Consider the following 23,347-nt stretch of genomic DNA (forward strand, 5'->3'; position numbering starts at 1 on the left):
AAAGTGTGTTCAAGGGACAGGCAGCTAGCAGATAGTGAGGAGATGTTTTTTACAGTGTTCTGGGGACAGGCAGCTAGCGGATAGTGAGGAGATGTTTTGTGTATGTGGCAACAAATGTTCTAGCCTAAAACCTCTCGACATTGCTTAGACCATCTTTAAGTGAAAATATTGATAATTATGTGGTAATTGTACAGGCCTATGCACAACATATTTTGAGCAGAAAATGACACATCTTTATTACATCTTGTACATTCAATTGTATTTCACGGTCATGGTCTGAGTCTTACTTAAATGTGATGCAGTGACTTTCCATGTGTATCCAGTAGAAACAGATTAACAGATTAAACTTGCTGCCATGACGTCCAGCCTCTGCCAAGATAAGCAGGACATTTTTATGTATACTGTAAAAGGGTCTAAATTACAAATGTGTTTTCTCCCTGCCTCTTGCAAATATTTGTATTTTTTGCACTGCCTTTTCCAAACATGTAGTGAAGAGTTGCTTGTCCATATGCCTTTTTTAACAGCAGACATTGGGACTTGTCATAGTAGGAAAAGCACATGTGTTAGTAATGACATTACCAATGGCTCTGTTCTATTCAAGTGTCCCACTTAGCCATGCCAGTGAGCCAGCACGCACAACTCTGGGACTGAAACTGAAGCAGTCATCCTTCATTTTATCATTTATTCAGAGCAAGTCAAACGCCAGGTCTTGTTACCCACGTGTCGTCACACAGGGTGTCATGTGGTTTCTTTAGAAGGGATGACTAAGATGACGTCGTCTTTCAAGTGGTGATGAAGCTGTAATGTCTGGTCACAGATGAGTACCAATCACGCGTGTCTCCTCAGGTTCAAATACTTGGTATAAAATGTTAATTACCCACCGGGGATGGGGTGTGGATTACTTACAGCCCCCCCCCCCCCTCACCCCACACTGCACCCATTCTCTGTATTATACTGCAGCTCTTTGCAACTCAAGTTGAAGTCAATAAGCATAGTTACAGATGGTGCCCCTGTGCTGCTCCAAATTTGCCCCAGTGAGTCTGCTGGTGGGTCTGCTCAACAGAGGTGTCTCATGCTTTATTAAATTCCATCTGTGAGGTGCCCATTTTTTATGCATCAGTGTTCTTCACAGTATGATAAAATATTTTTTTTTCCACACACACTCCTGCTCCTCTAACCTTTGTCTGCAGGGATGGGAGAAGCAAGCAGCGGCGTATCAGTCCTGACTTGTAGCTAATCTTAATGGCATATTCTGTTGGGGCTTGGCCTACATTGAGTGCTAGCGGTGCCTCTCTTCTTAAAAAGGAGACCTAACAGGCGGTGCAGTGCGGAAGACGTATTAACCACACAGAGTAGAAACATGAGCACAGAAAGCACCAGCTGGTCTACTCTTAGACGGGAGGACAGAGTCTTTGCTCTTGGAGCCAATTAGTGAATACACACAGATCTCCAGACTCTGCCAGCTGAGATGATAGATGTATAGCTGCACAGCTTTGTGTCCACTTCAAATTTTCCACAGCACAGGCAGACTCAGGGAGGGAGCGTCTGTCATCTGTTACTGCGGAGGAAACTGTGCTGCACCAGGCTGTGTGCATGTGTGTGTGCAGGCCCAGACATAAGATCACACATACCACCCGTCCATGCGCACCCCTGAATATGTATACCAACTCTTACTCCTTCAAACCACTAACGCCATGTGATGAGTAAGCAAGAATCAGAGAGAGTTGACACATTAAATACTTCAAAAAAGGAGCCATTTATTAATCCTATATATCCCATATATTATCATTTTACAACTGAAGAGGCCCTGTGCTTTAATTTGAAGAGGTCTATCATAAGTTTTTGTCAGATAGAGATAATGAAAAGCCACATTTCTCGTTAAGAAAGTTTGCATGATGTGCAACGTTTTTCTAGGACACAAATGCACAAGCTTAAGGTTTAATAAACCTTAATGTGGTGTTTTGCTTATTATTAAGATGTAGGCTACTATGTTGAATGACAATTAGGCTAATATAGCGTTGTCCTCTTTATTTTCTTGGTTAACGTTATCCTCACCTAGCGCCACTTCCCAGCTAGTTGCTGTTGTTGTTCCTATCTTTTCCCCAAAAGTAGCCGTAAAAAAGCAGTGTTCTGATATACTTTTCTCTTTTTCCTTTTTTTGAGCTGCTTGGGTAACCTTGTTTCTTTTTTGCGATTAGACAATAGACAGTTAAAGAAATGGACCAACAGATCCCGTTGTTCTGTACGGACACCAGTGAAGTCTATTAGAAGCTCTTTCCCGGTGATGCTGAGCGTTACTGCGCAGCCTCCAGCTGAGCTTGAAGACGTAGATGTGACATGAGCAACCTGTCTGAAAGTTGTAAGTCTTCTGGTAGCTGTGCAGGAGAAATCTCTTAAATCTTCCAGAGACTAAGAGCGTAGGTATATGTTAGGAGATGACATAGGCGCAGGCTAATTATTGCTAACTAAGATGCTAGTTAACATTAGTAATTAAAACTAAACAGCTAATGTAAGTCGAAACTGTCTGCATGCTTCAACTGACAATATGGTCATTTGTCGACAATGCGTCAGCAAGCTGCTTGGTTATGGCACAATAGCTTATTTTCTTAAAAAACGTCTGCTACAGATCCATAACATGAGCTACAAGGTGATGGAGCCTTTTGTACATAGTCATGTTTCTTTAGAAATGGACAAATAGAGTCTTGAAACGCTTCAGTTGTAAAGTTATTCACTGTCAAAGGGGCGCCAAAATGAATGACAGTCAATGGAATGCTAATGGTGGGTGAGTGGTTTCTAGCATAAAAATGGCGCCACGGGAGTTACCCCCTTGGTTTAGACTTGTCTTTGTGGGCAGGACAAAAAAACGTAAAAATGAAATACATGTGGGCCGAAGTGCTTTTTGGGCGGACCACCAGCACTTTAAATGTTTACTTTTTACTTTTTGCCGGGTATGCCAGATGGCCGGTCCGCCCTTGGATGTGTGCTTTAAAATTGGCCCCATTTACATTTGTCTCATCACCTGTCTCATATCCAGATACAATCCACATGCAATTTAATAATAATACTTTCTTTCACACGTAGCCTCTCTGTTAGCAGGATCACCAATCTGGACACAACACACCTCGGTTTTCCATGCTATGTGCAAATCAGGTCGGCTGTCCTTTAAGCCTTGCACATACTTTTTCATACTATTTCAAAATGTTTTAGGTCACACAGACCTTCCTCAGGTGCGGGACTTCTTTAACAAAAAGTCAGATGGTCACACCACTCCGCTTCCCAGGGCGGGTTGCCTGCATGCTCAGTTGGTAGAGGGGGCGCCTGTAAATAGAGGTTTACAACTTGATGCAGCGGGTCAGGGTTCAACTCCAACCTGCGACTCTTTCTGCATGTCAGCCCCTTCTCTCTCTCCCTTTTGTTTCTTCAGCTGTCCTGTCGAATAAAGGACTTCAAAAAAAAGCTACCCAGAGCCCTGCAGTCTTTTGCTCTATCGTAAAGGAAACACCCCGAAGGTCTTTTTACCTTTTTCCCTCTTTCCAACCTCTGTCCCTGGGAAACGCTGTGTCAACAACCCATCGCCCACCTGCCCTCCCTGATTCCACGCTCCTGTCAGTCAGCTGTCACCGCCGCCATCACAAACAGAAACACACTCTCGTGGTGTATCTTCTGTCCGACTCAGGTCGACTCCCATGGGAGGGCCGAGACGGGGGAGGAAGGAGGGAAAGCGATTGGAGAAACATGGTGACAGATGCGAGATGTGTTGAGGCAGGAGAGTAAAGAAAAAAAGGCAGGAAGAAAAACGTTAACAACGCCCAGATACTGTCAGTCACAACACACCCAACCACGTACTGTACACCGTGTAGATTTATCAAACCAGGTCACTGGAAAACAGCTACGTCGTCACGGTGCAGAACCAGGAGAAAAAGTCTTTGATCTGTTTTGTAATGCGCGGAAATGATGGGGTAGAGAAATCTCTGTTTCCCTCTATTCCTCCCTCTATTGTTCCCTCTCCCTCTTCTGCAGTTGATTTAGTGACTGAAACTCTGGATAAAAATAAATAAATACATAAACCATGTAATTTGTTCAGTTTAGGGATCACAAGCCCTCCGGCGAGACTTGCCGCTCTGCCTGCATTGGTGATAGATGTCAGCTAGTAATCAAGCAAGAAATGTAATCCTTTCTAAGGCTGCACAATCACCTAAATATTAAACGCAGTCACGATTTGGGCTGATATATATATGTATATACAGTACATCTAAGTATATGTACATGTGATTGACATTATTGACTGAGATAGAAACCCTGCTGCTTATCAAACCATACACTTCCTAAACTAACAACATGACTCAGAAAAGGCCAGTATACTGTTAAAATAATGAACATGGGGGTTAGAAGATGATCCAGGTGAGCCGGTGTCGTTATGGTTGCAATGGCGCTGCGCTAAGCTAAATGCTAAAGACGAATAGCTGCCGATTTTTAAACCGGCAGAAGCCATTTTCATATGTAGCCAACATGCCACTCATACGCCAATGCATGTTTGTGTGGGACGACCTAAACAGAGCAGCTAATATTGGTAGTGAGAGCAACAAGGTTGCCTGATCGGCTTTTGTGTGTGTGTGTGTGTGCGTGTGTGTGTGTGTGGATGTGCACCTGTCTTTTGATGTAATTAAAGGTGTTCCTTCATAAGGATTCTGTTGTACTCGGAAAAAAAGAATATCCAAAACCTAAAATTAAAAACCAACCAACAAAAGACTATCCAAATCGTCCAGCCCGACTTATTTTGAAGCAGAAATTTGTATTTTAACAGGAATGTAGCACAACATGGACTTACTTAAAAGCAGTGCTCAGTTCATCTAACCCTCCTGCTGTCCTCGGGTCAAATTTGACCCGTTTGCAAAACGTTCTTTATCAGAACCAGGACAAAAGAACGTTGAAAAAGTGACAAATGTTAAAAAAAGTTACAAAAACGCAGGGAAAAAAAGTTACGAAAAACTTTCTTTTTTTGACCGCTGAAAAAGTGACAAAAAAACATCAAAAACTATAGAAAAAATGTACTAAAACATGATTAAAAGAATACATCAAAACAGTGACAAAAAGATTTGAATAAAATGGACAAAAATGTTGAAAAGTGTAGAAAAACAACAAAAAAATGTAAAAATTTGAACCCAGAAAAACAGAGTAGCATGGTCAACGGGAAGAGAAAACGAGGGTTAAATGTGAAAGTGCGATACATATTGTATATTTTGTCCCTAAAATCAATGAATAATCGTGGGATACAATGGTGATCTCAACATTCGTACCAAATAACTGTGATTGTCATTTTGGCCATAGTCTTTGTGAGGCAGAGGACTGGACGGCCGGCGGGTTGGACAGGGACGCTGCTGGACATTTAGCCAATTGTAGCGATCTCATGATGTCTGCTCGCTTTCAGACCCCAGAAGCCTTTGCAGCAGGATCATAAAACTCTGTACAGCGGACCGTCACAAACAAAGCAGGTCATGCTGATACTACAATATCATTTGGATATTAGGAACTGCAGGGTTCCTGCACGGTTTAACCCGGTTTATTCACACTATAGGTAACAAGGGTTGTCTCACACACACACAGCTGCCGGCTGAGTCAGTCCTGGAAGGGTGACACTGCATCTGTTAAACGTACTGTCGGGCGGATATTTTCCTCTTCTCTGATTGCTCTCAGTTGATATGTGCATATTCAGCTTGTTTTTCTTCCGCTCTTGCTTTTTTCTGGTTATCTCATTTCAATAGATACCATTCCAGGATTTATTGTTGTCATTAGTGGGCCAGATTTCCTCAAAGAGGAGAGCTCTGCAACCCAGCGCCACTCATTTGTTCTCATTTGACTTCTCTCCATTATACGCAAAGCAGAGGTGGCACAATCCCCACGGGGGCAGCGTTGCATTTTCACCTTGATTGCTTTTGGCTTCCTTATTTAACATGTTTCTCCGGCAGCAGCAGCTGAGGCAGAGCTGACAGAGCTGGTGTCACACACTCAGTGTGAAGAGCGCTGCTGCAGGACTACCTTTACTGCCACTGTCTGCAGAGCATCCAAAACCTTCTAGAAATAAAACAGGGATATACATTTTTTTCAATGCAGGAGGAGAGAGGATTGGAAAAACAACAAGGGCCTGGTCATAGGCTGTGGGCCACCACTGGTGTTAGGTAGTTTGGATCGGACTGGACTGCTCGTGTGCAGAGAAGTCCATGAGTTTGTGTGGAGCAGCCACACAGAGATTTGAACTGAGCTGCAGCCCAGGATCTGACATTTTACTTTCAGTAAGGCTGATTATATCTCATAATTTTCATTGCAGTTTGGATGTAGAATGTAATACAATGCTGTGTGGTGTTTTCTTTTAATGGTCTTATAATTTACGTTGATACGAACATATGAACATTCATATTGTATAAGCAGTGTCATGTTTTTAGTTGTTCTTGTAAATAATTGTTTCAAAATATATCCCCTGACTATAAAGCAATACAAAACTAAATGTAGTGCAGGTTGCATGTACAGCAGGTTGTGCATGTTGCTGTAACATGAACAGTTAATTCCAACGCCGCGGGGATGATTGTCAAAGCAGCAGTAGAAAGCAACAGCTCCATCATGAAATTTTAGTTGTATTTGAATATATATATATATGTTTATTTTGGCAAGTCAACAAAGTCCAGGGTGCTCAGGAAGTTCAGTCAGTTGATTGAAGGTGCTCTTTGGGGTCAGGAATTCTATTAAGTATAGAAAATTACAGAAAAAGACGCTTCAGGGTGGGAAGAGGGCCGTCTATTATGAAATAGCCTGTAAATTAAAGGCTTTTCAAATCATTTTAAAGACGAGTGCCTTGGATATCCTTTATATATATATATATATATATATATATATATATAGAGAGAGAGAGACTGTTTATTTATTTCTTTTGACAGTGAATGTGTGTCAAGGGGCCTACACTTGCAGTTGAAGTGTTCATCAATGCTCATTGTCTTCCAGTTATTGATCTTTGGGCTTGTGGTATTTATTTAGGTTTAACCCTCATGTTGTCCTCGGGTCAAATTGACCCGTTTTCCTATATCAGTGTTCTTTTTAACTACCCAAAATAACATGATTGATTCCACACATATAACACTCTTTGGCGATATCTACTCTATTTTATAGCATTTGAAAACAAATTGAAGTGGTTTTGAAATAGTATTGAGTAAAAGTTGACATATTCCGGTCTGTGATTATCCATCAACATCCATTCCTTTAATTTTTGTCTAAATAATTCCTAATTTCTGCTTTTCTAACTCAACCATTAGGTATCCAAGTAAGTAATAAGTTCCAATAAATGAGGCTTATTGACCATGAATTAACTGTAAAACTAAAGTTAATAAGTTGGTGTTGCGTTAAAAATGTCAAAAAAAGTGACACATATTTAAAAAAAGCGTCAAAAGTATTAAAAAAAGGGACAAAAACTTTAGAAAAAGCTAAAAACATCAAACTGTAAGAAAACTTTTAGTATTTAGTGTTATTTCAAATTGTATTCAATGCAACATGAATGTCAAGGCCGTTTTTGTTGGAATCAAGTGCATCAAAACTTTCTTCTATATTTTTTAGATGAATAATGCAATACATAATCACAATACCAGTGTTGAGCACATGATCAATTATCATTTAGGCCAGTGTTATGCATCACATGGAAGACGTGAAGATGGAATATGTGAAGGGGACGGCTGCTCAGGGCTTTTGAGTTCAAATGCTGACATGTTCCCGCTGTACAACTAACTGATCACCAGACTGTGTGTTGCAGATGTTCTGTGTAAATGGACGTGCAATCACCTCCCTTTTTTATCGTAAACCCACATCAAATGGTAATGATTTGCGACCGCAGGGGCTTCCTGCTTGATCTCGAGCCTTTCATCCTGGCTGAGCCAGCGCGACACACACACAAAGGCACACACAGAGTGAGAGAATGACAACCTTAGTCCGTTTGCAGCCTGGGAACGGGGCTCTGGCTGTGGATGTGGGCTGCACGACAACCTCACTTTTGATTACACCCACGGTGTATCGGGGAATTTTACCAATTGTTTGATTCGTTTTTCATTTTGGTGCGATAAATGACGACACATAACAGTTTTAGCTTGGCGCGCATGTCAGGTCACTTCTAAGCTTTTAGGGTCAGACTTTTTAATCTTACAGGGCCATAGTGTAATCCCATGATTTTTATGAGCCACGGATTTGATATATTATGCTGCTTTTATGATTCTACGCGGGTATGAAGGTTTACCCCTGTGCAACACAGAGATGCTTTGTACACTCCTGGATGTGAGCCTTCTCACTCAAGTATCAGAAATTGCAGCCATCAGACCCAAAAGAATGCCATTGCGAATCTTTTTTTATCCCTATGTTAGATATCCTGCCAGTAATACAGTGAGGCCAGTGTCACCCTCCATGAATTAAATCTTATTGTCATCACCGTCCTTGCCACCAACTGAATGAGGCCCCGTGCTTCATGCACTGTTACAGCAGAGGGTTTCTATAGTTAGCTCAGAGTGGGACAACAGCAGTGCTGAGGGCTGCTGGTATTCCCACAGCAGGAACATACAGCACGGTGCAGTATTCCCACACTGTACCGCGCAGACAGCGAACATGCTCTACTGTCGGCCTGTGAGGAGGATTCACTGCTGGTCGATGTTCTGCCCACCACCATGGTCAGTGCCATGTCTGTGATGACGTCACACATCTTTCTATATAAGGGAAAGTGATGGTGGGACCACGTCATCGTGCAATCCGTGACTTAATTGTTGCAGCAGCCAGGCTTCTGTGCAGCATCACAGGCAGGCATCACGATCCCAATTTACGCTGGAGCCTGACATGCCCGGCTGAATGCACCATGCACACCAGCTGCATGTTGAGCTCCAGGTCACAGTTACCCGGCCTCTTCCACGCTTTATTTTTTCATGCTCTTCTAATTCACACACACTGTCGATGATATCCCTCCCCTTTCCCTTTTCACATGTTGTGTCTCTATCTCTTTCTGTGCCACTGAGGATGGCATGCAAATCTAAGATGAGCAGAGTGTGTCATGGCAGAGCTGTGGAGAGCTCAGAGGTATCTGCAGATAGGCTATAACAGTAGCAGTGGCAGAATTTAGTGCTGCGACACCGCTCTGTTGTACTTACTGAAGGCCGGTTCAGGGCCGACAGCGTTAGCATCATGATGCAACTGCTGACAGGGCCAAGTGCGTGGTTGCTAGCATACTTGCTAGCTGCCATAGACATTTTCTTTCTGGACAAGAAGAACAGACGGCGCTAAACGGGAGCAGGGAAATGTGGTACTTGTGTCAAGATGAGTTAGAGCTCAACACGAGGGGCAGTTTGGTAATGTTTGTTGCTCTCTGCATGTTCTGTGTGCATGTTTGTGTGTGCGTGTTCAGGGTGTAAGATTTCAAGACAACATCCCAGAGGAGACATTAGCCTGAAGCCCTGAGGACATGCTGAGGGGAATGAAGCATTTGTCAGGCAGCCAGAGCAGCACACATACAACACACCCATGCACGCACACACAGTGTTACTCACTATCTTTGTGGGGACCCATCATTGACATGATGCATTCCCTAGCCCCTTACCCTAACTTTAACCATCACAAATAAATACCTAACGTTACCCTCACCCTAACCCTAACCTTATTCTCACCCTAATCCTAAAACCAAGTCTTAACCCTCAAACAGCCCTCTAAAGTTGTGGGGTCCTGCATTTTGGCCCCACAAAGCCGTCCGGACCCAACAAGTATACTGTATTCCCGGTTTTTGGACCCCACGAATGTAGTTAAACAAGAAAAAACACACACACACACACACACACACACACAAAGCTACAAATGCAGAGGCATGCACATGTGAACACATGCACACATAACACACCCCTCCATCATCATTAATTTGCTGTAGAAAGATGTTTCTCATGCTCATCACACACTCCCCCCCTCCTCCCCCCCACACTCCCCCATTCCCTCACTCCCCTCCACATGTTCTCCCATCCAACTCCCGGCGCCGGTCCCCTACTCCAGCTTATAATTTCTGCTGCAGCTTCACTTTGGATTTGTGAATGAAGTGCTGCTCAGTTAGTGTCCAGGAGCCGGCCATGAATAATGCAGCATCCCTCATGTGTTTCTCCAGCTGCGTCTGAATCACCAGTGAGGCTCCGTTTGTGTGCTAAGGTGATAGGAGACATTTGTTTTGATGTGAAGCAGAAAGGAGAGTTCACTAGCCGTATCACAAAGACTTCAAATGGCCTTTTGTCTTCCTCTGTCTTTGTTGTAAATAAGGATGTGTTCATTAAAGTGCACATTAGCCATTAGTCTTGTTTTTGTTGTGCGCGGGTTTCCGCTGCCTCTTTAATGCAAAGATGTTTTTTTTTTTTGTACTCCATTTGCAAGAAAAAAACTCACTCCTCATGCAAGTGGCTTGTGGCTAATACTGTCCACATTTTTTCTTGCGTTGAACTAGATGGTGGTCTTTTTCTTTGATTGTTCAGATGTGTGTCTTAGCTCTTAGAAATTTAGAGGGGAGCACCTCTTGTGCCATTATTTTTCATAGGAAAACCCCTGCTTATACCAGGAATTCACAAAAGCAAGTCTTTATAATTGTATTAACCAGTTATTGAGTGAATAAGTATTATTTATGTCTAAAATGCAGGCAGTTATAAAAGCTGTATTAAAAGCTTTTGACCACCAAAGGGGAGGAACTGGAAGTAGAAGTCCCAGCTGCAGTCTCCAGTTTGAGTCCATAATTTAGGACTGGAATTCTCTGGGCCCCTCACAATTCAATGTGATTCCGATTTAGAGGCCAACGATTTGGTTCTAACCTGATTATCGATAAGTTGCTTCTTAGAACATGAAACACAAGGTGTTCACATGTAATTTGATAAAGTAGAGGAACAGCCTTTATGTGTTTTGTCTAATAATTTTATGCACGTCTCATTAAATCATGTGTGTATATATATGTATACATACAATCCTTTTTCCCTCCCTTTTTGGTCATTTTAGTGTGTTTTTCGTCTGCACTCTTGCCTGGACTCTAAGTTGTCCTCTCCTCTTTCCGTCACTCTGTTTTCTGATTTGTACTGATTTGTAGTATTTTTTTTTTTTTTAAGATAAATTTTTTGGCTTTTCATTTAATGGACAGGACAGCTATGTGTGAACGGGAAGGGGGGGGAATAAACGCCGGAAATCGTCATAGGTCAGACTTGAACCCTGGACCTCTGCGTTGAGGCATAAACCACTATGTGTGTATATGTGCACCACTTTCCAGCCTATAACCAACAAGATGGTTGGGGGAGGGGGTGGGGGGTTAGTGTGCATGCACACAATGGGGCGCAGTGAGCTGAGTTGATTGAGTAGTATGAGTAGTCTTTAGACAGATTGTAACAAGTCAAGTAAAATTACATATTTATATAACATCACGATTACAACATGTTATGCATTGGGTAAAAGTACTACTATTAAAGTTAAATATAAGAAAAGTTAAGTTAAATATACACTTGAAACATAGCTGACCAACAATCAGACAAGCATCAGACAAAGGCAAGAAGCCAGCAGGGGGCAGCGAGAGCTGGTCCAACAGTTAACCTTCATGTTGTCCTGCGTTTTTTAATATCAGAAATATAGGAGGTTGAAAATGTCAACATGGCGACGACAAGGCAACAAAACATTGGGGGGAAAAAATATTGTAAAAAAGTGACAAAAACTACTAAAAAACCCACTGGAATTAAGCATAAAAAACTTGACAAAAAATGGACAAAATGTCAACAAAAGGGACATTTTGGGGGGGACAATCCAATAAAATGTTGAGAAAAAAAAGCAAAAAAAAACATTAAGATAGGGAAAACAAAAGTGTTTTTTTTCATGTTGAGCAACAACGTTGACAGCTATGATTGTTTCATGAGACATTTTTTTTTTACCTGGATCTTGAATGAACTATGTGTGTTCAATGAGACAAAAATGCGCTGAAACCATGCAGGAACTCCTAGTACTCCTTTAAAAATGCGGACGTGGTAAAAAAAACACAACCGCTTTGGTCCAAAAGAGTCAAGACAAACTGAAAGTTACAAATCACCACTTCCAGTAAATCTTTTATGTACTGGTGATGCTGGAAAGCACATTTTGTACCACGCTATTGCTCAACTTCTGCCTCTCTTTAACAGCCCATATTTTCACTGTATAGTAGTTCATGAACTGTACACAGCGCTCATCCATCCTTCTGTCTCTCCTGCATGCTGGCACTTCCCTTTAGTGAGATTAGTCAGTGTTAAACATAGAAATCCAACACAGAGAACACAACATGCATCTTTTCCTCATGTGCCTCACCACAGCGCTGTCCATTCATTAGACTGGGGCTAACCCAAGTGGTCTGTGATACAGAAGGCAGGGACCAAACCTCCTCGCTGGTTCAGTGAATTAGCCAATCACACGTGAGGAGTCTTTACCTTGGCTACTGAGCACAGCTGGCAGAAGTGATTTATGAAGCCCTTTGAAATATATGGAAAGTTGTCACGTACAAAATTAAAGGAATGCTTCACAGAGCTTTTCCTCACCAAAATGTCATTATGATTTTTGGAGGAAAAGTGGGAGAAATGTGGGAGAAAAGTGACTTATGAATAATTGATATTCAGCAAAAGAATGAATGCATTAACGCACAGTTAGCCTCCTCCAGGCTTTTCACCCACTTCCTGGCTGGTTTCCTTTATGACAGTGGGACAATGATAAAATGATTGATTGCTAATTTTAGAAATATGGGGCTGCTGACTGTAACCATAGTAAATGCAATGGCCCCTTCCCGACTTCATGCCCCCCTTCTTCCAGCCCCCTTGCTTAGACCACACCCATATGCAAACTCAGCCTTGATCTCAACTACACACCTGTAAAGTTTCACTGCATTTTGCACGATTCTATCCAGACAGACAGACATAATACACACACACACACACACACACACACACACACACACACACACACACACACACACACACACACACACACACCCAAACACACACACACACACACACACACACACACACAATCACAAGATAAAAACAATACCAGCAATGCTGTCGCAGCTGGTAAGTATTCATTTTAGCAATTTATTTTCATGCAATTTCCAACATTACTGCTTGTTTCAAGATTGTCCATCTATTGTCTGATTGTTATGATTTTAGTCTACACCCTTACTAACTGTCTGAGAGACCTTACATGTTTTTGACCAGGAGGAAACAGGTGGCGAGATAAAATAAAGGGGCACCTTTGTCTGAGGATCATGAATTCAGATAGAGCTCTCTCTTCATCCCTTCATGTCCATTGTACTGTGTACACAGATACAATCTGTTAAACTCTGAATCATTTATCAATGCGTTACTTTCAGTACACTGGCTGGATGCTCATCTCGCTGCCTTTGTGGACACATGCACACACACACACGCACATGCACACTCATACTCGCACTCGCACTGCTCATTTGGAAATACAAACAGGGTCATATCCAGGCAAGCTGTGTTGTTAATCTTGTGTCATCATGTAGTTTATAATGCATTACAAATTATGAGGATTTAAGCACCTATATCAACGAAGTAATCAGATGCTATCAAAATGAAAATGAAAGATTGCCATGGCAGTAACAGAGTCAAATATTGCATACACCGTTATGTGTGTGTGAAGACCTGCAACCTTCTAAATCAAATGTATTAGTCAGACAGGATTTGCGCTGCATTAATGTGTATGTTTTTCTCTAACGCAATCAGGCCTACCTGTTTTTTTTGCATGTTTTGGGAGATTTTCATTTCATTCATTTATTTAATCCACATTTCTGTAAACGGCCCAGTGTTAGCCAGTTGACTCATTTACAACTACAGTCCTATGAAAAGATGTTTGGAAACCAGTGAGCTTGAATGCAGGTTGCAAAGCTACCTGTGCTACCTGTGAAATCTTTAGGTAACATGACATTTGCATGCAAAGTGTGCGAAAAGGAGAGCATTAGTCAGCTATGTAATAACGCAGTAGTTCTCAAACATATTTCAACAATGTGTCCCTTTTTAAAAACAATGTGTAGTCCCTGAACAGCGCAATACATTTTTAAGAAAATAAGCCCCTAGAAAGAAGCACAACACTGCGCCTGTTTAGCTGAAAAAACAACCTTGTGCTTGGAAACCATTTATATTTGACCCTACTTTTTAAAATCTTCTAGATTCCGTCAATCCAAAAAGAAATCTCACTTACACCCCCGCAATACTCCAAAGTGTCCCCAGGGGTACTAGTACCCCCATTTGTGAAACGCTGTTACTGGGCATGTAGTCTATTGCAGTGAGAAGAGGGAGTGGTGCTGCATCCCATTCCTCTATTTCAGTGTATGTGTGTGACATTCATTTCAACACATGATTTTTATCAGGCTGAGAAATAAACCATTATATATATATAGATATATATATCTATATATATATGACATCCAGTTCAAAGTGGACCAACCACTAAATTCCACTCTTTTGTTTGCCTGTCTTTGATCTACAGGAAACGAAGCCCATCTGCATCCAGGGATCCAAACCAAAAATACGACCAAAGGGAGGGGGGCGACCACTCGCAGTATGCCCCGCCGGACGGCGGCATGCCCAGATCACCGTCTGACTATGGGGATGGGGACCCTCGGCGGGCTCCGCGGGGCCATCACATGTACCCAGACGCAGATGCAGCACGGATGGGTTACCGGGACCGGCGGGGCCCCGGACGCTGGCACTCCCAGGAATACCCGCTGGACCAGGAGCTAGATGGACCGCCCAGCGAGTATGACCTCCAGCGGCAGCGGCAGGAGGAATTCCAGACGCGCTATCGCAGCGACCCCAACCTGGCGCGCTACCCTGTCAAGCCGCAGCCCTACGAGGAGCAGATGAGGATGCACGCCGAGGTGGGCCGCTTGCGGCACGAGCGCCGCCATAGTGATGTCTCCCTGGCCTACACGGAGCAGGACGACCCGGGCCCCATCCGGCTGTCCCGTCAGCATCTCACCGAGCGCCGGCCGCCAATGGCGGGACAGCGCTCCTACTCCGTCGACCGCTCCTCTCCTGGGCCCATGGGTCCCGGCCTCGGAGGCCACAGGAGCTCCAACCACAGCCCCCCGACGCCGCACCGTAGCCCCGTGCTGGGTGACAGATCCGGGGACCTGCGGAGAGGCGACATGAGTGGAGGCGGGGATCCCATGAGGAGGCAGCAACACCACTTGGACCCCAATTCAGCTCTCCGCAAGACCAAGAGGGAGAAGATGGAGAGCATGTTGAGGAATGACTCTCTCAGCTCGGACCAGTCGGAGTCGGTGCGTCCGCCACCCCCCAAGCCCCACAAAACCAAAAAGGGAGGAAAGATGCGGCAGGTGTCGCTGAGCAGCTCGGAGGAGGAGCTGGCTACCACACCGGAGTACACCAGCTGCGAGGACGTGGAGATAGAGAGTGAGTCAGTCAGTGAGAAAGGTAGGGCGCCACAAACCTCACTCAGTCTGCTCTCGCTCTGCTTCCTTCTCTGTTTATGGATAGCTTTATTAAGCGTTACTTTATACCATACCATTGCACAGTCCTCAGATGTTTTTTCATACAATGATAAAGCCATCCTGATCTAGTATTATACTGACATGATGTTGTTAGGAAAGAGAGATTTCATTTAATTATATTTCAATTGTTGTTGCTGTCTCATGTTGATATTGATTCTTGATATTGATTCTTGCAGCTGTTGATTCAGGTATAACCTCCAGATTCCCCAGTCTACAGTCTATTTATGTGCTTTGTCTGTTTGTATATCTATCTGTGTGTTTGTGTGTGTTGGGCTCTTAATTTTTGAGGCGAAAAAATCTTTGAATTTATCAGTTATTTAGTAAATTTTTTAACAACAGCTGGAGATCTTTTAAAACCTTAAACAACAGAAAAATCAAGTGCTTTGTAGATGTGCACAGACCGGTGTGACCGGTACATAATCAGTCGCTCATTTGTATTTTCTCAACTTTTTTTCTCTTCAGTTTCTATTTTCTGAGCTTCTCAAATGGACAACAGCTTCTAATGTGTGTGATAACACTGGTTTAAAACTGCATTTTTTTATAGGATCCTGGCATTTTTTGGGGAAAAAATACTTGAAAATTCGAAAACAATGAGCCTTACATACGTGCAAGGCCCTATAGCGTTGTGTGTGTGTTATGTATGAGCTCCCAGGGCTAAGAGGAGGCGGCTCGTGCACAGCCAGATACGTTTCAGTGTGGATGGTTGTTTATGTGTGTGGCTGGGATTTGAAACGAATGGAAAACTGCTCTCAAGGCCTTCTCCTTCTCGCTGTCATCTCAGAGCACACTTTGCCAGGTCCGACCACTGCTGTTACACACGATCAGTCCGTTCCAATGGACGGTGTTGCATAACCGACAGACAGAGGGGGGCTGGGAGAGGGCTGGGGTGTGAGTGTCTAGTAAAACAGGGTGAGCTGAGTTAACTCGGTTGTCTTTCACCGAGTTGGTTCATGTCATCACTGCTGCATGAGTGAATAGATGTTATTAGAATAAAGGTAATAAAAGAGCAGAGGGTGATTATATGTTTTCCTGCAGCACCTCCTCTGTTAGCCTTGACATCCACACTGCTTAGGTGTCATTCATGGTACAGTGGCCCATTACAATGTGGCAATAAGCACATGGATCCGTCCAGTGGCGGCGGGAGGAAAAACTGAAGGTGGTGGTGGTTTATGCGTACTTTACGGGCGTTTTCACTGCCTAATCTACTAGTTTTACTTTAATAACTTCTAATACCCAAAGACTGTTCAAACATTAAAATAATAAGAGTAATAATATATATAAATAACTATTTGGTCACGCAGTGGGTGCAGTTTACTTCAGTGTAGGCTTGGTATTGGCTCTCCCCGGCCTGTCTTGCTGTATGACTACGACAAGGAAATGGAAATGGACATTGAATTGCTCATGGCAAATGTCTTACCTGCCTGGAGACAAAAGCGCACTAGTCCCAGTGAATAGACACGCAGTGGCAAGCACATAGTCGGACTGACTGAGTTAGGTGTCACTTTGCATAGGATAAACATCATAAGCAATTGTCAAGGCCGTTAGCTTCTTGACTGCTTCAGCTGGCATGGACAGTTGTTGTGATTGCAAATCTGTTGTCAATAATCACAGAGGACTTCACTTTAGAACTGTTAAAAGCACTAAACCCACAGGAAGGAGGAGGCACAGGCGACAAACGGAGGAATGATAGAGAGAAGGGACAGTAGCTCAGTTTGCTTTTGTCAGTAACACTGGACCAAAGGGCCTGCCACATGCTCAAAATGTTTAATCTAGAAAAGAGGAGAGGAATTCAGCTGGTCTGCTCTGTTATGTAACTGTTCTCCTCACTAAAGGAAGCCGCCCAGCGCTAGCGCTCCATTATTGATGGGGGAGTTTCCAGGTTTCCAGGTAGCCGTGGCACAAAGAAAGGGAGAAAAGCAGGCTGTTTCGAGGGTCAGAGTTTCTGTTGTTTCTGTCTGCCAAAGAGAGGGGAAATAAAGGAAAAGGAAAAAAAGGAGCTGATCTATTGACCTGAATACATATCGCAAGCCACACTAACTACAGAACAAGCTTAGACAGCTGACTATGTGGAGCTATCCTTGGTCTTTATTTAGTTATAATTGGCAGTTTCATTAGTTTATGACATAATTAAGGCTGCTGTGATATGGTGTAAAAAGGGAGTCCAGGAAATGGTTCAGAAAATTCTACTAAACCAGGGCCTGTCTGCATGGAGTTAGCATTTTCTCCCCTTGTTTGCGGGGGTTTCCTCTGGTTTCTTCCCACCATAAACACAGGCATGCTAGGTATCTAGTACTACAGTTGAAATTAGCTGACTGGTTAACACTGGCGCATTTACATAAATGTTGATTAATGTGCATTGTCCTAATCAAATAAACAAAGCCTACATTTAAAACCCAGTTTTCAGTCTATAAAGCTGGCCAAATCAAGGAATCTTCTCGCATAACATGCAAATCAAGCCCCCTTTGATTAGCAACCGTAGAGAGCGCTTTTCCCCTTCAGTGAGACGAGGCAAAGAAAAAGAAAAAGAAGAAAACAGCTAAGCAAAGAATCGTAATTGCATTTGAGGCCACACCAGGAGAGACCAGAAAAAGGGGCACAAAGCACCTTTTGGCCATATGAGGCCCGTCAGCATCTTAGGGTTTGTCAGCTTGACTGGGTCAGGAGATGTGTGTGTGTGTGTGTGTGTAAAAGCAGGCTAAGCAGGGTGCATGCCTTGCCCTCAAAAATCCATCACCCCGAGGGAGGAAGGAGCAGGGCTTGATGGGATGAGAAGGAGGGGAGACCAAGGAGAGGAGGAGACTGGAGGAGAGAGGCCGTGCCAGCTGTAATGGGCCCGGCTCGTGCCTGCGAGCGGTCAAGACTGATTTATCATGGTGGTCTTCTCCCTGTGTTTTCCTCGTTATCGATTCCCCCGACATGCCGTCTCATAATAGTGCCGAACAGACAGAAAAGGAGAGGCTGGCTGGCTAACTACGGCAGAGAGGTGGGCAGTGACAGCCTAAGTTACATCCTCATCATTGGCTTCCGGGGTCAGTTTTTGCACCTCAATGAGCCTGTTGGGTTTGTAGTAGTAATGTCACGCTATTTTTGTCAAAATACCGATATTGTAGGGTTGACTATTGATGCAATAGGCAAACAATAAAACAGCTAGAACAGTCGGGTAAATTAAAAAATTACATCACTTTACTGTAATCCAGCCTTTAAAAAGCAGGCAAAGACAACACTTGTTTCCTATCACGATATTACAATATCAAAAATGTAAGACGTTATCTAGCCACATATATTGATTCAATATAATATTGATACAATGCCCAAGCCCTTGTTTGTAGTCTGTGCTCGCTAAGCTGGATATTAGAAAATATTCTTTATAATTGAACCTTTTATACCTTAATTGTTAGTAATTAGTGGGCTTCATTGTAGAAGTTAGGTTTATGCCTTTAGAATATAAATTCATGTTTTAAGATCTGCTGGGGTTTATATGACACTGTTCTGCAACATCCTTCTTAGCTTGGTCACTATGCTTAAACATACACACAGTTCCACTCCTGCATCTTTTCTGCTCTCTACCCTTGAATTGTAGTAAAAACAGCATCAATAATTAATGATCCAATTAATAGTTTACACTGGTTTTTATTGAGCTGTCAAAGTGATGGAGGGCCTGCTGGTGGTGAACCCTGCCACTGCCTGCGCTGCGCCTTCGCCCTGAATCAGCACTTTGTGGGGCCTCGGAGCCGGGGCGAAGCAGCAGGGCTGGGCGCAGACTGCTGATGCTCCCAATTTATGGCCGTGATGAGTTTCCTGCTCCCTGAAAACAACCACACAGTTCCTCAACGGGGATCATGCCCAATTGCGGTGTGCCACTGTTAATAAAGCTTCAGGGAAAGAAGAGGGGAAAGGCTGGATGTACCTCCACGTTGGCGCCCACTCAGATTCTTTTTGGCAGACATTGAGTGGGCTGGGGGAGGTGGAGGGGTATGATGGGAGGAGGTGGAGGTGAAACTCGGACGGAACCAACGTTGTGATAAGCTGTTCGTAGCATCTAAATGTAGTCTAACTATATATAATAAATGCAATGTCTCAACATATGTTTACTTCATTTTCCACGATTGGTTCGTTCCTAAATAAATAAATACATGCAGGCCTTAAGCTGTTTGGGCTATCATGGCCACATTAGGCCAGTGACTTGTTTAATGTGAGTGTCTACCACTCTGATCTGGGCTCTGGTGTTTATTCTGCTGACAGAATAGCAGCTGGTAGGCAAAGAGGGTAATCACTGTTGTCAGCTGTTGGTTAGAGGGCCGCGGAGGGCAAAGCCTGTCTGGGGACACCCATTATGTTTTATCACACATAACTGTGTACAGTAAGTAGTTTTTTGCACTCCCCTAGACTGATGGATGGATGGTGATAGCAGAGAGAATTAAGAAAGAAGGACAGGTTGTTGTTTTTGACTCAGACTGACCTTGCAACTTATTCTCAATCCTGAAGATGAAGAAGATCGTGAGTGTGGAAAAGTCATTGGAGAGTGTTTTACTGGCCTGTATGAATATGGATATGCTTATTAAGAGGATTGTTTGGAAACGATACAAAAAGAAAAGGTCAGTGATGCTGGAGGGGAATTGCAATATATTAATGTACAATTATATAAAAAGCAAGGCCCCAATTTTCTTCAACAGTGCTTCATAACATATGCAGAATCGAATTGATTTGTTGATTGATTGACACAAAACATGGCTTTGCTAAAGGATACTCCAAGACTTATTCCAGTGTTATTTCAAAGGTTTCCCAGTTTGGGCCATCGTGCCTGTAATTGACAAGGACGTACAAAATGAATTACTAATATATGGGAAAAAAAATAAATAAGACGGGGTAAGAGACAATCAGACCGTAAAATGTAGGTGTTTTTTCGAATTGTGGTAGATATTATGGCTAAACTGTTGCTGAGTACAGTGTCATCATTAAACAGTGAGTAAAAGGGGGGCTGTGTAAATAGTCAAAATTTTGATTTTGACAATCACAATCACAAAAACAACCTTGAAAAAGTATTCTTTTGCACAGCACGTTTTGCAAGTAGACTTTTGTTTTGTCTTGTGTTCTGAAGGGGCATTCAGAACGTTCAAATAGAAAAAAAGTATTAAACAAACTCTTTTTTAAGTTCATCGGGGAACTCTGACGAAATGGCATAAAACTCGCCTGCACGGGCTTCTGGGTGTCGAGGAGATGTGTAATGCAACAGCTTTCCAAAAATCAATGAGTAATCGGTAGTATTCCTGACATGAACATTGACCAACATAAATGTAATTATGATTTTCCCCATAGTTAAGCTGTCTTAGGACAAAGCTAGGGAACTAAAACTCAAATATTAATTGCAAAAACCCTAAACTCTCAGCTGTTTGAGAGGACTTGGATATGTGGCTGCATTGCTTTACAGTGGCACTCTCTTTAGGCAGCATTCTTCTCCCCATATCAACAACCCCTTCCTCTTTACCCTTTAATCTCCAGCCCCCTCCCCACCCCCATCTTCTTCTCCTCGACACCCAGAAGCCCGTGCAGGCGATTTTTTTATGCCATTCCGTCAGAGTTCCCCGATTTCCCCTTGAATCTGAGCTTGAGTCCTCAGCCAGATAATGCTCGAAGGAGGCCTGTCCTGCATAGATCCATTAGGCTCTACAGCTCTTTGCAGGTGAAGTGAAGTGTGGGAAAAGTGACGTATGTGGCCCAGGGGGTCTCACATGACCTTCCTTGAGGTTCACTTCAGCTAAATACATACATACATACTGTCATGCAAGTGCACAAGTATATCAACAATGTACAAGTGGGTCACAACCAGGTTTGGCTTCATGCAGACAGTCAGCACCAAATAGGACTGTTGTATTGTTTAAATTAGTACAGTGACCCAACATTTCAAGGACCCCAAAGCACTTCATATGCAACCCCACTGTACAGCCTTCTATTGACTTACTGTGTACTTTTTATTCAGAGGAAAACATTGTACTGCTCTGTCATTTACCTGACAGAGAACGTTGCAGATTTAGATTTTACTAACAAAATAATACAATTGAAATGTGGAGTAATTGCAGACATATTGTGGATAAAATGGCGTTTGATTGAGTTTCCTCTTAGCCAAATGCTCCGAGGGAATTTAAGCTGGGCTTTTCTCGTGAAGGGGAGACGTAGAAGAGCCAGTGTTATGGCTGCGTTATTTTCCTCAACAGTTTGGTTGTCAGTCAGTTTAATTCAGAGTTTTTCAAGATCCAATATCAGTCCAAACTGCTCCAAATTCCTAACCCCAAGTCCATTGGGGACCAAGGTACCTAGTGAAGTAGACTGTACAGACACACACACATGCAGAGATTTCCCAATTTATTAAAGAGATGACCATACCTCCTCTTTTATATGCTTTAATAAGAGCAATTTTATTAGGATCATTTAGTAATTCACTTCATTATTGACTTTTAAAATGACTTGCAGTGCCAGTGTAAGCATGCATAACATTTAAATGCCCATTTGCCTGTTCATCCCAGGATGTTAAATTCAGAGATACACTCCCTACTAAGGTCTCAGGACAAAGAAGGGACCCGTGTCCCGGCAGTCAGAGAGCAGGATCTCTCTGACAACTGAAATGTCTTCTCACTGTCTCTGTGAGGCCTCAACCCTCACTCCTCTTCAGCTCCATACTCCATTGGGAATCTTAGCACCACCTTCAGATTCAATATTTTTCCCTCTTTCTAATTAGCTTGGATTTTTAAGCCTCTTAATCAAATTGAAAGTGCTCGCTATCTCTCTGCTCTGTGCATCCACTTGGCAAAACAGGTTGCATTCGTAGCTTTCCATCAGAACAAGTACTCACAGTGAGTTGATATTGGTCTCATAAGCTATCTGTGCCTTCTCTTTTTTGTTGTTGTTGAAATGGAAGCAAGTTATAGGTCTAGATTCGAAAAACCATCAGTTCCTCTCTAACCCTTCAGCTTGAATGAGGAGAAAGTTAAAAAAAAAGTTCAAAGAGGTGTCCCAGAAACCTCCATCCCGCCCCGCCTGTAATTCTCAAGGCTGTGTGTCCACTGGTGCTACTACAGACGTTGTAATCAGAGCCTCATCTTTCAAAGCTCTCCCTGGTGCACTTTGGATTGAGGTCAGTTAAGGCTGCGTGGCACTGCAATCTGAATCCCCAGTTAAACACATCAGAGATCTGCCCTGCTCCCCCCTACAGATGCAGCTACTGTATGATAAGATAGCAGCACGCTAACTTTGTTTGAGCAAAATGTGAATTGTCCACAACTGGAAGTTACAGACCTATCCAAGAGCTTTAAAAGATTGTTCTCTGGAAGTAAATATGGAAGAGAGGTGGGAATGATCGTTAAAACACTGACTGAGTTTGCACAATGCAAACCAAAGTATGGAAAAATACACCCGTGATTACGGTTGCATAAAAAGGGACCATTCGGGTCATAGGAAGTGTTGTTGTAAGCCAGCCACATCTTGATGAATCCCGTCTTCTGATCAATGTAGATGAACATATGGCAGATTTCCAGGTTACATTTGATTTTTCCTTGAAAGTGTTTTTAGCCCAGGTGGTCTTTGTTTCAGGCGAGGTGGCACACCTCCACTGTTAAACACTGCAAGACGCCCACATACTGTTTTCCAATGTTTGAGGTGTTAGATAGCCAGTATTATATGGAAGTGGCATTAGTGGTAGAGTTTTCTCAAAATGAAGGAGGCATAAAACTAATCTCTTTCTATCACTGATAGTGTTGAGAATTTATAATATGTACAGGGGGGTGGGGG

At 43.0% G+C, this 23,347-nt stretch overlaps 1 protein-coding gene across 1 annotated transcript in view; it reads left to right on the plus strand.

Annotated features, from left to right (window-relative positions):
- The window catches only part of rims2a (regulating synaptic membrane exocytosis 2a), a 171,015-nt gene that overhangs the window by 69,236 nt on the left and 78,432 nt on the right, over positions 1-23,347 (plus strand). Inside the window, exon 8 of the mRNA XM_034873471.1 lies at positions 14,539-15,633. Coding sequence (XP_034729362.1) covers positions 14,539-15,633 — 1,095 coding nt within the window. The remainder of the gene's footprint in view (positions 1-14,538; positions 15,634-23,347) is intronic.

This window comes from Etheostoma cragini, chromosome 6, assembly GCF_013103735.1.
Source record: "Etheostoma cragini isolate CJK2018 chromosome 6, CSU_Ecrag_1.0, whole genome shotgun sequence".
NCBI lineage: Eukaryota > Metazoa > Chordata > Actinopteri > Perciformes > Percidae > Etheostoma > Etheostoma cragini.